At 44.5% G+C, this 15,810-nt stretch overlaps 1 protein-coding gene across 1 annotated transcript in view; it reads left to right on the plus strand.

The window, feature by feature from the left end:
• LOC142576504 (chymotrypsinogen A-like) overlaps positions 1–4,614 on the plus strand; it is a 49,545-nt gene extending 44,931 nt beyond the window's left edge. The window contains exons 5-6 of the mRNA XM_075686659.1: positions 2,050–2,189; positions 4,361–4,614. Coding sequence (XP_075542774.1) covers positions 2,050–2,189; positions 4,361–4,564 — 344 coding nt within the window. The 3' untranslated portion in view covers positions 4,565–4,614. The remainder of the gene's footprint in view (positions 1–2,049; positions 2,190–4,360) is intronic.
• Positions 4,615–15,810: the final 11,196 nt, after the last annotated feature.

Consider the following 15,810-nt stretch of genomic DNA (forward strand, 5'->3'; position numbering starts at 1 on the left):
TTCCAGTCTGGCCTTTTATCACCGTCCATTTGGGTACAACTACGTGCTCCTTAAGCTACCACCATCTACCAGTAATTTCAATTGGAATCATCCGACAAAATTATGCCGATGAAGTGTGTTGTGACTGGTTGACATTTCTCAGCTATTTAACCAAGCATAATGTCATAAAAACGGAGTAATTTTTTCCTGATATTCACTCGCATTCGGAACAGAAAGGGTTAAAGTTACAGAATTGAAGCCAAGGGATGGCAAGCGTATTCGGGGACGGCAGAGAACTAGACTGCGTGACAATGATAGGGAATTCGCAAGCATAAGGTCGGGTCGCTGGGCGGAAGACTGGAATAATTGGAGATGGCTGGTAAATGACATGGTCATGATTTGATTGCGAAATAGGCTGCTGCTTATCAATGTACAAAATTAATTCGAGAAGATGAATTATTCGAATAAAAATGGCCGCACTGTGCAACTGCACGAAAGGATACAGTAGCACTGTGCCAGTCGAACGTGCTACGTTATCCCCCCATCCCCCGCTAAACACATATCAAAGCCAATGCTGTTGGGCATCCTTTGAGCTTCCGCTGGTGTAGAGTGGCCACCCGAACAGTTCCTGCTTCACCTCTGTGCCTTTCATCTTTCAGTTTTCTCTCGTTTGGTCTAATCAAAACGGGTGGATTCAACTGGACAAGTGCAGTAAACGCTAAGTGAATGGAGTGTAGGTGCTCCCATCATACTTTGCTCATGCCTAAACCTAACAGACAATAGCGAAGTTGGTGAAGATTTCTTTGCTTTTCTTTAATATTGTGCTGAAAGACGGGGCAAGTGCGCAATGTTTACAGAACAGGCGGGCGACCTTGATGCGAAGTGAGGTACAGTAAAATGCACAGGTGCATATGCTGACATGATGTTCCACCATCATAAATGGAAACGCGAACAAGAAATAACTTATAAGAAAGCTTGTTGCGTATAATTCTGTGTGTGGAAGTGTGACGTGCACTCTTAGTGTAGGCAGCGATAAGTGCAAGTTTCAAGAATCTAAGGCCACTGTTATAAATGGAGGTGTACCTGGGAAAGATCAGCGCATTGCAGTAGTGGCAGAATTGTTCGCGTTCGAATTAATGCTGACTGCGCACATCTTGGCTGGCTAACGCACACTTGTTTATTATTCATTCTTTACTGATTTCCTTCTATCAGCCTCATCAGGCACAAACAGGAGCGCGCGGAAAGTTATAAAGGTTGAACTACGCTATATGAAGTCCTCTCTGCTCACGACGATAGACGCTAACATTAGATGCGCATGTTATTGGGAACTGTGACACGAGGCTTACCGATGCGACCTGTACATAGGATGTCCAACGCGAACTTAGCTGAGCGATACAAAAATAAATTGAGTAGTGCGGTGCAACATGCAAGTACACGAATTAGGGTGCTTGTATGTCATAGGTCTGAATACCGAACAACGCAGGTTTTACAGTTGTGTTTTGCATCGTCTTCTGTAAGTATTTTCTTTTAATTGAACAGCCAACATAAAGTTAGCTGGGACACACGGTATAGGACAATGACGCCAATTTTATTCATAAGTTGCCCTGTGCATAATTTTCCGATTCTTATTGCCATGAGACTTCAATAACGATAGCTCGAAAAGCAGCGCGGTTCTTAACAACGCCCCGACACAAAACACAGGACCATCGAGTTCTACACGACAGTCGACTGCGGACAACTCGTGCTTCTTGGGCTTTGGAATATGGAGCCTGAAGCCTCAATGTTGTGTGTTTCTTAGATACCACTATCAGTACAAGCTCATGGCTTAGTCGGTTGGACCAGAATAAAACAACGACGTAGGTTGAGTATGTCACGGTTTTGTAGCATAGTAGTGAAGTGAGTTGACATACGCATTGTCCAATGGAGCCGTCGACAAAAACACTGTGCCAGAAAATAATTTTCATCTGCCAGCAAAAGTATTACATTATGATTAAGGCTCTTAAGGGCCCTATACGCCCTTAACACGGCTAAAATCTCACAATTTGCATTTTAAATCTTTTTTTATTTCAGCTGACAGCGAGGAATTATCACCTAAGCTAAAGCAACTTCGCACAAAAACGATGTCGCACAAGACATGCGTCGAAGACTACGATTCTGGCCTGCCTGATAGCGTCCTGTGCACTGGTCACGACTTTGGGTCGTCCTGCAAGGTGAGCCTGGAGAAAAAGCAAACCCCATCCTTGCAAATCATTTTAGAAAAACGATTGTCCAAAAAAAATCCGACAACAGCATGCAGAAAGCCCCTCGAAATATTAGCATAGGATCGCAGGGACTTGTGAAAACTGATGGATTCTCTGAAACGTTCAAAGTCTTCCACTAAGCTTGTTGCAAGGTAAACCAGCGCTTTACCGAACACGTGGACACGGTTGGGGAATATCTAGCATGCACGAGCTCGTGTATATTTAGTAGCCGTGCTGCGAAAAACGCGGCGAACACGACTTTTCTCAGCGGTGGGGTCAAATATATCTGTGGGTGGAGGTAGCTCGTCGCTGCTTGCCCCGTCTGCCTGATGCCACCTTGCTGTACGAAGCCGTACCGCAACACTAGAACGCGATTGCGAGCCTTCGCACACTCGCCCAGCTGTTCAGCTTTCCGTCGGAGCACATTTCAAGCGCGCTTCCAAGCTATTTTGATGTTGCGGCACGCGGAAACAGGTGCTTTTCCAAACACCTGTTTTCATTTGCTGCGGCTGAATATCCAGTGTGCACTACGCTGTGAAATCCACAGATAGCCTAGAGTACCTGTACACAGACCTAGACCTCATTTTCGTGTACCCGCCGTGGTTGCTCAGTGGCTATGGTGTTGGGCTGCTGAGCACGCAGTAGCGGGATCGAATCCCGGCCACGGCGGCTGCATTTCGATGGGGGCGAAATGCGGAAACACCAGTGTACTTAGATTTAGGCGCACGTTAAAGAACCTCAGGTAGTTAAAATTTCCGGAGTCCTCCACTACGGCGTGCTTCATAATCATAATGGTTTTTGCACGTAAAACCCCATAATTTAACTTTTTTTTCATTTTCGTGCATAGCGTCACCGTTTTCAGGAAATAAGTGATGATTTATACATATTCATAAGACCAGGTGCAAAGCTACGATCATAGCGAGCACATTTGCTAAGGCATCTAACCAGTTATAACTCCTTATTGCAAACTCTTATTCACATAAAAAAACTTTTTTTATAACACATGTTTGCTATTGGTGGACTGTTTCTGCAATTTCCTGGCAGTTAAAAAATTTCTAAATTATAAACTTAAAAGCGGAATGCAAAAAAAATGCTTTTCGTTCTTCAATTCTATATTTAATTGATAGGCTGCCTTGGTTAATGCCATGTCCAGCGTCACAATCGGCTCTTGCTTGTTCTTACGAACAAATCTAGACCAAGAACTTTTCTACGTACAGGCCCTGCTCTTGAATATTACGACTTTTGAAGGCTTTGGAAATTTCAGATATGCTTACCGCCGGGGTACGTGATGACATCTACACAGTTACAAGAGTTTATCAAACACTAACATTCTCAATGCACGAAAAAAGCACTATGCTAAATGGCAGTTTTTTTCCCCTCGTATGAATGTCGAATCAGGTTAATGTGCACCCGCTATTCGAGATACTTATTTTGTATTCCAACTACACGGGCCGATAGACGAGTTCGGACAAGAAATCAGGCAACGCCTGCCATTCGCGCTACTACTGAAGGTAAATTGAAGGCTCTTGGTGCACATGACAACTATCGCAGTTGAGAGAGAAGGCCCATTGAAATAGATGCGGACGTCATTTGGTAACGGCTACGCTTAATCGAAATCTATGAAGAGCGCACACAATGATTCGCTTGAGTTCACGCGTCTTTCAATAAAGGCTTATTAGGGTGAAGCCTCGACCGGGGTTTTACGAACCAAAACCAAAATATGGTCACCAGGCGAAAGAATTTTGACCTGTGGGGGTTTAATTAACGTGCACCCAGTGCATGGTACACGAATTTTTGGGTTCCTAATGCGGCCACCATGTTGGGATCAAACCCATGACATCGAGCTAGGCAGTGCAACACCATAGGGACTGGGTTAACCTGACGGGTAGTGAATGGCGCCATCGCTATTGCCCTGTTGTAACTAGGGTTATTTTGTCTCGTATAGTATTGTGGCGGTGACGCGTGAGTTGCCACCAGTCCTGAATGATGGCAAGAGAACGATTGTGTCGTGTCATCATATGGGCTTTCATAGAACTCGATCAACAAAGTCGTTTCGTACGTATACCGCAGTATTCAGGAGCCCACTGGTAACGAAAGTTTGTGTCAAGCCAGTAGGTTGGTACGATTGTTTTTTTTTTCAGGGCGACAGCGGAGGCCCCCTGGTGTGGAATTCAGGAAGTGCATGGTTTTTGGAAGGAGTTGTTTCCGGTGGCCCGGTGAAGTGCGCCAATCCAGATGACCCACTGCTGTTCACAAAACTGTCGCACCAGGTCGACACATTTATCTTACCCTACATTGAAGCCAAGAACGACGCACAGAAATACAGAGTTTGCAAGATTCTCTAGCACTTCGTGTCACATTCACAATAAATACTCCAAGATCATCACGTCCACAAGTGTTTGCGCGTTTACTGCAATGAAATCCAAAATCACTATTACAAACTACTGTATTAACTGCTGGCTTGACGAAAGAAAGGTACGTGTGATAAGGTTCCCATTGTCGCCTCAATATCATAATACCCATTTTATGTATAGAAGTTGGAACTGAATATATATATATATATATATATATATATATATATATACATACACACACGCGGAGACAGAGATGAAAAAGGGGGAAGAGAAGGCTGTAAGCTGTCGCAGGGACGCGCATGATCCTGCCTTCTCTTCAGGAAGGAAAGGCCAGAAACGTAGCAATTTAATATACGAAGAAAAGACAGAATAAGGACATGATAGATCACAAAGAGATAAATAAAATTCGAAAGATTTCCGTGTGGTAGTATGAACGAGAGTATCTGGTTACGAAACATTGCGTAACACATCGCTGCCTATATTTTGTTTATTTGTTTACAATACTGCAGCTCTGTAAATAAGAGCCAAGCAGGCGGGTTAAATACAGACAGAAAATGAATACACAAGATAAAGTGCATATACGGGCGCTACCTTACAGGTCAACAAATAAAATTGAACAAGCAGAAACAAGCATTGTACAAACGCGATAAAGAGGATTTAAAATACAAATTAGATATGTACAGGCGCTACATCAAAAACATTCACGTGAACTCTAACTGCTAAAGAATATGACCTCTGAGAAAGGGAAAACGAAATTGTAAATACGCTAATCATATCGTGTACTATGCTACACATTAGATAGGCAATAGCAAGGTACCTGAGGTAATCATATGCCGTCAGCAATAGGAGGGTAAATAACATCTATATAGTTCAAAAAATATTCCATTGATTTCGGGAGCAGTGAGGTTGCCATTGCCATTACCCTTTCCCTGCAATTATCCACACCACATTTTGTTATCAAATCTATTTTCTTGGTAAACTATGACAATTAATCTGTACTAGTAATGCAGGGATCCATTTGATTCCATTTCCTCAATGCAAGTGGAAAGGAGTGCTCAAATGCGTCATTGCAGGAGTATTCTGTCAGCGTAATTTTATGTTTGCGTTCTGTAGCTCTCTTGCTAGCGCGAAAGAGATGTACCTTGATGTATCGAGCCTGTAGTGGTAGCGTAGAAGCTGAAACATTAACTCCAGTCCGCAGTGGTTTGCTGTAGTCCTGAATGTGGAAAGGTGGGAAGCTAGCAAAGCGAAATGTGAATCAGTAGATCCGCACTTCTCATATACAAATCTAACCATCTTTCTTTTTCACATATTCTAGTTTTGGTGTATTAGTTGATGCATGAGAGAAACCATACTCTGTTTCCATATTCTAAAATTGGTCTAACCAACTATTTGTAAACCAGAAGCTTAAGAGACGCAAGGGCATGTCGGAGGCATCTTTTAAGAAAGAAGACCTTCAGTAATGCAGTTTCAGTTCTCTTAGATATGTGAGTGTCCCAAGAGAGTCCAGAGTTCGTGGTTATACCGTGGTATTTATGTCCGGTAACATTGGAGAGCGGGCTCCCATTCGCAGCGTATACGAAATCAGAGTAAACATTCCTTCTTCTTACGCTTAGTACTACGGACATGTCTACGTTGATTGCGATTTAAAACTTTACACACCGCTCAGTTGTAGAGATCATAGATTTGTTAAGAGTTCGGTTATCGTTAAGACTAATGGTTTCCTGGCGCAAAACACAGTCATCCGCAAATATTTTCATTTGAAAGTCGAAGTCGATGATATAGTTAATCAAAACGATGAATAACAGCGGACTGACAACACATCTCTCAGGGACACTGGATGCTGGAACTGTATATCATTAAGGCCTGAATGCTACGCGCTTGCTATTAGGGAGTAAGAAATGGGAGATAGCTACAACTTCGAAACCATAGAGCGCGAAACGTATCAAGAACAAAGTAAGCCAACCTCGGCGCTGATTCACGACTAAATGATTTATTGCATTGACGAGATCATGTACACAGATAAAAAGAAACCTGGTGGCTAATTGTACAAGTCGCATAAGGACATCATGCGACTGATTAAGGGTAGTTTTCTGTTGTGCTAGGTCATAGCCGTTTGGCTTGTACATGAGATAGAGTACTCCTGCGTATAGTATGGTTCATATAGTTGGCGGTTCATAGAGAACACAAGCGAAATATGGCAAAACCAACGGACGGAAACCTTTCTGAACATTTATTTATTTATTTATTTATTTATTTATTTATTTATTTCATGTACCCTCAGGGCCATTGGCATTGGAGAGGGGAGTGGTTACAGGCATACAAAACAAGAAAAAATAGGAAATGTGATACAACGAGTAGGAGTATTGCAATAAAAAGTTAACGGGTGTGTCTACTCATACAATATTAGCTAAGGCGTTCGTGAAAAGCTGGTAATCTTTGATGGTGGCTGTCAGTGCGGGAAGGTGATGCCACTCTGCGGCTGTACGAGGTATAAATGACTGAAAGAAACCGTTAGTTCTACAAAATGGGACACCGACCTAGTAGGCATGATCTAATCGCGATGGTAGGCGACGTGGGGGAGGGATTAATTCGCTAAGCAAGTGTGGATGATGAAACATGTTATGGAACAGACAAATACGAAACGCTTTGCGACGTGAGGCTAGGGATGGTAGATTAAGGCTTGATTTTATTGAAGATATGCTAGCGGTCCTGTTATAGTTGGAAAGAATGAAGCGAACCGAGTTATTTTTGACCATTTCTAGTGAATGTATTAGGTTTTCATGATGAGGGTCCCAGATGGACTCGGCGTACTCTATTTTCGGACGTATTAACGTTTTGTACAACAGCTGTTTGAGGGATGAGGGCGCTTTAGAAGAGTTGCGGCGGATGTAACCAAGCATACGATTAGCATTGTTAATTATGTATGTGATGTGTACAGACCAAGTGAGAGTGGAAGTGATGTGTACACCAAGGTACTTGTATGAGCCTACCGATTCTAAGAGGACATGATCTAAGGAATAAGTGGGGATACTGTTGCAAGTTCTGGATACGCGAAGAGATTTACATTTTGTGATGTTAAATTCCATTGTCCATGTTTTACACCACAATGAAACAGCGTTCAGGTCAGACTGAAGAGCGGTTACATCGTCACTGCTTGTTATTTCTCTGAAGATTACGCAGTCATCCGCAAATAAATGGATATGAGAGGAAACAGAAGAAGGCAAATTGTTGATGTAGATTAGAAAAAGAGGCCCAAAGATGGAGCCCTGTGGGACGCCGGAATGGGCAGGGTTTGAGTGAGAGTTAAGATTATTAGCTGACACGTATCGCGAACGGTTTTTAAGGAAACACTCAATCCAAGCAGAAAGTTTGGGGTCAATGTTCATGAGCTGTAGTTTGTGAAGTAGCAGTTTGTGACACACTTTATCGAAAGCTTTGGAGAGGAAAATGCAATCTGCCACTGAACAAGTATCAACAATTAGGTGTAGCTTATGTATGAAGGAGCAGTCGCCCAGCCCCGCGGGGAACCCTTGCCTACGTTTAATGAGATCACCACGCACTACTATCTGTCACGACGGGTCTTCCCCCTCCCGCACCCCGCCTTATGTAGGGCGCGGGCGGTTACCCTTCGACTTCTACAAGCCCGTGCATACCCTAACCTCGCGGTTGTTCATGCCATATACCCTGAAAGATATCCCAGTGCGGACTGCCCTGCCTGTGGACTAAGGGCAACATTGGACCATGTGTTGTGGGAGTGTGAACCATCGGCTCCTCCTTCAGCGAAGATAGGTGGGCTGCGCTCTTGGGCAGCCCCGAACTCAACGACCAAACCCTGGCCGTCCAGAGTGCCCGCGATCGGGCCGTCAAGCTGGGCTTGGCGGTCCCTACGTGGGACTAGCCGGGTGGCGCGGGGTCTTCCCTGCGTCTTCTCTGGACCAAAATAATGTTACTTCACTCACTCACTCACTCATGTATGAAGGAAGCCAGCTGCGTTTCAGAAGAATATGTTTTTCGAAAGCCATGCTGTGAAGTTGAATAAAATGAATTTGACTCAAGAAAGTTTGCAAGCTGTGAATATAGGATATGTTCTAATATTTTGCATGTAATACTGGTTAGTGAAATAGGCCGATAATTGAGAGGAGAATGCTTGTCACCTGATTTATAGAGTGGAATCACCTTACCGACTTTCCAATCAAGGGGCAGGTATCCTGTGTCAAGCGATTGTTGAAAAAGTTTTGCTAGTAAAATAGATGAATAAACAACAGTGCTGTGCAAACATTTCACGGACATTAGGTCATGGCCAGGAGCAGAGGAGACAGGCAACGATTTAATCCCGGTTTCGATGCCACATGGTTCAATTGTAATTGAAAACATAGCCTGGTAATCATAACAAGGTGCAGTGGGTGGGGAAACATTGCAGGTTACAGAAAAGTTTTGGATAAATGTTTCATTGAGGACGGATGCGATATGATCACAGAGTATGGCATTCCCAGAGTTATTTACAAGAGTTTTGATGTCATCATCTTTTTGGTTAATAACGCGCCAGAATTTCTTGGTATCATTTGTTAGTATGGACGGCAGCGTGACATAAAAAATTGTTTCTGGCGTTTCTTAGCGCTGATACATATTCGCTTGAAGCCAATCGGTAGGCACTCTAACGAGCTTCACTCGAGCAAGACTTTGCCGACCTGTACAATCGACTCTTTTTATTTGATAAGCGTCTTATATGAACATTATACCAGGGAGCGTCTGACTTGCTAGTTACGATGCGAATGGGAATGTACTTGTTGGTTAGATGATGATGATGATGTGTGTGGTGTTTTGTGGCGCAAGGGCCAGGTTTGGCCAAAGAGCGCCATGACAACTGGTAGTGTTCACGATGTGTTATGGACGATGTGACTTGGCTGTAAAGTGGCCTAAAAATAGTCGCTGTAAAGTGCGTAAAATCGACGTGCTATAAAATTATGGCGATGACTAATGACGAATGCTCTGAACATTAAAATCCATCGTAGAAGAATGATGCAAAATCAAAAATATGTAGGATGTTAAAATTACTTGGAGCACTGCTGCCTCGCCAGAGCCCTTGAAAGACAAGGGCCTAGAGGCATGTGCTATACTAAAGAGATATCGCAGCGGCATCCTCTGAAGAGAGGACCCGCTACGAACATGTGGGGCTAAAAACATGCAAGACAACATCTTTCAGAAAACTTAGGACGGCGTTGGTGTCAAATAAAGGTTCTGGGCCGAGTAGCATTGCGGGATGAAGGGGGATGTGATGCCGGTATGCTAAGGGAAAATGTTTCTTTCTTTCATATTCGGCTTGCCGACACTCCAGGAGGACGTGGAGGACGGTCAGCCTCTCCCCGCATCTACCGCGGTTTGGAGGATCATTTTCAGTCAGTAAATAGTTATGCGTGCCAAATGTGTGTCCTATTCTGAGACGACAGAATAGGACATCTGTTCGGCGTGATTTTGTTACAGAGGGCCAGAATCCTAACTGTGGCTTTATCACGTGGAGCTTATTATTTGTTTCCGCGTCCCATAGGCGTTGCCAGTGATTTCATAGTTTCCTCCGCAAGAAGGGCTTCAGATCTGTGACAGGAACTGCAGCGGTGGGATTAGCAGAATGCCATGCAACTGACGTGGCCATCTGGTCCGCCAGAACATTACCTTCGATGGCCCTATGTCCTGGCACGCAGGATATAATCACATGCTGGTTAGATATATATGCGTTACATAAGATGGAATAGAGTTCAATTATAACAGGATTTTTGTGCTTACAGAACGATATCAAAGCCTTCACAACACTTAGAGAGTTCGTATATATAACTGACCTTTTGAGTTTTGATTTCCTTATATGCTTCACGGTCGATAATATTGCGTAGGCTTCAGCCGTAAAGATACTAGTTTCCGGATGCAGTACGCCGGATTCCGAGAAGGATGGACCGACGGCTGCATAGGACACCCCGTCGTGCGACTTCGATGCGTCTGTGTAGAACTCCGTGCAGGAGTGTTTGTGTTCGAGTTCCCGGAAATGCATTGGGATTTCAATGTCTGAAGCGTGCTTTGTAACTTGAACGAAAGATGTGTCGCATTGTATCAGCTGCCACTCCCAAGGAGGTAGCAGCTTGGCTGGATGCATTAGGCGCAGCTCGAGGAGTGGAACATGCATTTCTTCACTAAGCTCCCTCACACGCAGCGAGAAAGGCTGTCTTACGGAGGGACGATTGCGAAAGAGTGTAGCGTATGTCATCTCGTTAACGGTATTATAACACGGATGTTGAGGATTAGAGTGGACTTTCAAAAAATATGTTTGGCTGATGTATGTTCTCTGGATATGAAGTGACCACTCATTCGATTCTGCATATAAACTTTGTATGGGACTCGTTCTGAAAGCGCCCCACGTAGTCTGCGATAGAAGTTTCAATAGGTTCATTGTTTTCAGACATTTTTCTTTAAGATGTTTTATGTGTGGGATGAAAGTGAGTCTATTGTCAAGTATAACACCTAGAAATTTGTGTTCTTTGTTTACAGGTATCTGTTGTCCACACAGTTCTAAGCAAGGAACCGGAACCAGGCCTCTCTTTCTTGTATACAGAACACAAGAACTCTTGTGAGGATTGATTTTAAATCCATTTTTCTCTGCCCACTGTGACACCTTGTTCAAACCATGCTGTACCTGTCTCTCGCAGGCTGTGAGGTTGCAGGATTTAAAACCTATTTGTAGATCGTCTACGTAGACGGAATAGAAAATAGCTGGTGGTAAAGATGCACGAAGCGTGTTCATCTTTACGACAAAGAGCATGCAGCTGAGTACGCCACCCTGGGGTACCCCAGTTTCCTGTATAAATGTACGCGACAGTGCAGGACCTATTTTCACTCGAAATGTACGGTTCTCTACGTAGCTCTCTATAGTATTTAGCATATTGCCGCGGATACCTAGCGCGGAAAGATCGCGCAGGATTCCGTACCGCCAGGTTGTGTCGTACGCTTTTTCCATATCCAGAAATACAGATAAGAAAGATTGCTTGTGCACGAAGGCATCGCGAATGCTCGCTTCGATGCGCACAAGATGGTCGGTTGTAGACCGCCCTTCCCGAAAACCACATTGAAATGGGTCAAGCATTTTACTGGACTCTAGGAGATGCACGAAACGGCGATTGATCATTTTTTCAAATACCTTACAAAGGCAACTTGTCAGGGCTATCGGGCGGTAACTTGCCACTGAGGAAGGATCTTTGCCTTGTTTCAAAACCGGCATCACAATGGCTTCTTTCCATGTAGTCGGGAAGTATCCCGCAGCCCAAATCGTGTTGAAAATTGTGACTAGTGTAACTTGGGTGTCTTTATGTAAGTTTTTGATCATTTCATACATGATTCTGTCAGATCCCGGTGCAGAGCTCTTGCATGCGCTCAAGGCAGCTCTCAACTCGGCAATGCTAAAAGGACAGTTGTATGGTTCATTCTGTTGACATTTTCTCATGAGTGGCTTACATTCTTCTATTTGTTTATGTTTCAGAAAGGATTGCGAGTAATGGTTGGCACTTGACACGCTCTCAAAGTGCTCCCCAAGTGAGTCCGCCTGATCTTGTAGGGTATCGCCTTCTGTGTTTACCAAAGGGAGTTGTTGGTTAGGTAAGTAACTTCTCCTGCGAAGATTACCCAGTTAGTTTCTACTGTACGGCTCTCGAAATCCTGGAGGAAAACATCAAGGAATGAACATAATTCTCTATTAATCGCGTCAAAGTCTGCTTTATTGTAATTACGGATGGTTACAGTTGTTTTGGCATGTTTAGCTTGTGTGAGATTTAAGTGAAAAAAGAGTAAAGAGTGGTCGCTCATTCCTGGAACGTGAGTGATGTTGGAAACCAGGTCGGGCTGTGAAGCGAGAATGAGTTGAAGGGTATTAGCAGCAGAGTCTGTGGTTCTAGTCGGTTCAGTTACAACTGTTCGAGAGAAAAAACGGAGCACATTTCTAAAAATTCTTTAGCTAGCGTGGAAGGTGGGTGTATCGTGGGGACAGTGTTAGACCAGGTTATGTTTGGCATATTAAAATCACCAAGCAAAAGTAATGGGCAGTTTGGGTAACGGGATGAAACGATGTTAACAACATCGTGTAATTCATTTACGAAGTTCTGTGTATAGGTAGGGGGCCGATAACAGACCCGAATAATAACTTTTTAATGATTTAGGGCGACGCATGCCCAGACAGTTTCTAAAGGGGTGTTGATGCGGATGCACTGTGAAGCGAGATTTTTCGTGATAGCGAGCAGTAGGCCTCCTCCTTGTCGCCCAATGCGATCGCAGCGATAGATAGAGAAATTATTTGCAATAAGAAAAAGTTCGTGGTCTCGAATTTCAGGACGTAACCAGGTTTCAATCAGTACTATGATATCAGCGCTGCAGGTGTCGATGGCGGAGTTAAGCCAGTGACGTTTGCTGATGGTACTGTGGATGTTAGTAAAAAGAACGGATATCTGCGAAAAAGAACGTCCACGTCCCCTCGCGCGTCCCTAGGAACTGCCGTGAGCCGGACTGGCGGGATTATCAGCTAAGGGCGGTTTCTGCGCGTGCTGTTTAACAGAGTTAGTAGGATGATTATCATCTGACGGCGGTTGCCTCGTATGCTCGTTAACGCAGTTAGATTCGGGATCATACATGTAGTATTTCTTATTCATTAGTAATTTGTTATTTCGGAGCTGCTACGGACCTCCGTCGGATTCAATTTTGGCAAACTCGGTTAATTTCTTTCGAGGGTGACGTGTAGCAGGTGAGTAATCTTCATTAACTGTGACGTTTTTGTCCTTCAGCTTTTTTTCGGGCAGAGAGGACTATCTCCTTTATCTTAAAGTTAGTAAATTTTACGATGATCGGACGTTTTTTTGCTGGCGAATATTGACCTAGGCGATGAGCGCGTTGAATGGCTGAATCCGGCAGAGTGTCAAGTGCGTCAGCCAAAACTACCTTAATTTTTTCTTCCGACTCAGCCCACGATTTCCGGTGCTCATCTAATCCATAAAAATGAGGTTGCAGCGTCGTGATTGATCTTCAAGTTCGGTATGCCGTGATTGCAAAGAAGCAGAATTGATTGACAGCGACTGTACCGAGGACTGGATGGTGGCTATTTCGTGATCGCGATCCAATCATTGCCACGATTGTCCCAGCAAAACGTGCAAACTAATGTTAGGCGCATGCACAGTGGAGGCCAGGAGCAATGACCGCTGCATGCGTGAAATAATCGAAGCCCGGCTGATACGAAAAAAGGGAGCAAACTGTGTTGGTACACCGTCAGTTAATCTTTCGGAGAAGGAAACCGCGTTCCTGGATGGTAATGACGTGCGCATGCGTAGAGGGCGATTTATCTTCCGTATTTTTGTAACCTCCATAGGTGCTCCGCTATATACTTGCCTCTGTGTTTGAATAAACGTCAGTTGAAAGTCAGCGCTGTCCAGTCTCTCTGTCACGTCCCTGTCTTTTTTGAAGTGCGCTAAAGGCTTTGCCATTATGAGCATAGAGTTCTCATTTTGAAAGAGGACCTTCGTTTCCTGAAACACGGCACCACAATTATATCGCGTCCGACTTTGAGCATGTGAAATGTTTGACATCTGCTTATTGTTCTCTGCGGGGAACATTTGGACCGGCGTTCGGTTTACTTATCGCACATTTTCCCGTAGAATAACGCTATGGGGTGTACCACCTCCACGGGACAGCAAAGAAACTGCCGCGCATGCTCAATTGGACACGTGACCTCGGATACCGACGTTGGATGGTCAACAAGAGGACGTATCTTGCTTAACTGCTTCTTCGCAGAGAAGCCCACCCCAGCGCCAAATTTCGCAGAAACTTTAATTATTCCATGCTTCATAAGATACACCTAAGCAATAATTGTAAACAATTTTCATCTTTTTCTGTTTCGCTGTCCCACCTTTTTATGAATTTTTGTTGTCGACTTTTAAAGACTCAGACAACAGCGGATTTGGAAAAAACAGCCTCCTAGATACGACTTAGATGTCGCGAGAAACTCCAGTTAGCAAGGGACTGCCAGGACTTTTATATAGCGTAGAATCTAGACACGAAGCAGCGATACCTGATTTTACCAATTTTGAGCGCGCCACCGAGCAATTTGAAATCAGTTCGGAAGTTTCGAGGGTTGTAATGCCAATATGATGATAAATGTCCCCACTGCACACGTCCTCTTCATGCGTTTCAAATGAAAGATGACAACAGCGAGGATAATCATCGCATCCACGAATTAGGGTCGCTGGCACGCTCGTACATTGCCAGCCCCATAGTCTTCCACATCCACGCCATTGGTGCCCGTGAGCGTCCTTGGGTTCACCGATCACCGACTCATGCACCCGAAATAGGCAGAGCTGACGGACCAGGATTGGATTGGTGGTCGCCGTCGGACATTGTGTCGAAACCAAGGTGGCGTTCGTGGCGGAAATCCTGTGCCGTGCACTCGTCAGCTGAACCCGCAACATCCACCCAAAATATCGTCAGGAGATAATATTTGGTAGCACAGACTGGCAAGATTGCACAGCCCTGCCGTCAAGGCCAAGGTCAGCGCGAGCAGAGCGCCAGCCAAAACCGCTGTCTTCTTCGTCAACGTTCAAACTATTCGTCAAAATATGTTGGGCATCTTTAACCTTAACTTAAAATCTAGAAACATGACATCGGTATTTGTAGGCAACCCAAAGGTACAGTTCGGTCCTACCCACCTAGCTTGCCGCTTTGATTGAAAGCCCAATTACATGCTCTGTCGAGCCCCGGCAAAGATGGCTGCACTCGCACAAAGTACTCGTGTGACAGCAATCGCGTCTCAACGAACAAAAATATTTGGCGAAATGCGGCTTGCGCGCCAGCACATGCCCTTGCACTGGCGTATTTGTATTGGCGGTGAAAGTCCCACCCTCGTCGACCACAACGAAAACAGAACCATACGCTACCGAAAGCTATACGCTTTTCGAACCGCCTTAAGGCGGCGATGACGTCACAAGCGCAATCGACGCGCCACAATTGATAGGTCCAATCGATTCACACTGCCATATGCCAACTAGTTCCCGCCAGTGCTCGTGTCAGTTCTTGCTGGTGCGGAGCCGGCATGGCATCTCCTCCACGAACTTTACACAGTTAATTCTGGAGAGTTCAGGCAATTACCTGCAATGAGTGAAACGAATGGCGATGTGCAAATGCCGCCAAGTTGAACTGGTGAAACGAATAGCGAAGAGCAT

The sequence above is a fragment of the Dermacentor variabilis genome, chromosome 3 (assembly GCF_050947875.1).
Source record: "Dermacentor variabilis isolate Ectoservices chromosome 3, ASM5094787v1, whole genome shotgun sequence".
NCBI lineage: Eukaryota > Metazoa > Arthropoda > Arachnida > Ixodida > Ixodidae > Dermacentor > Dermacentor variabilis.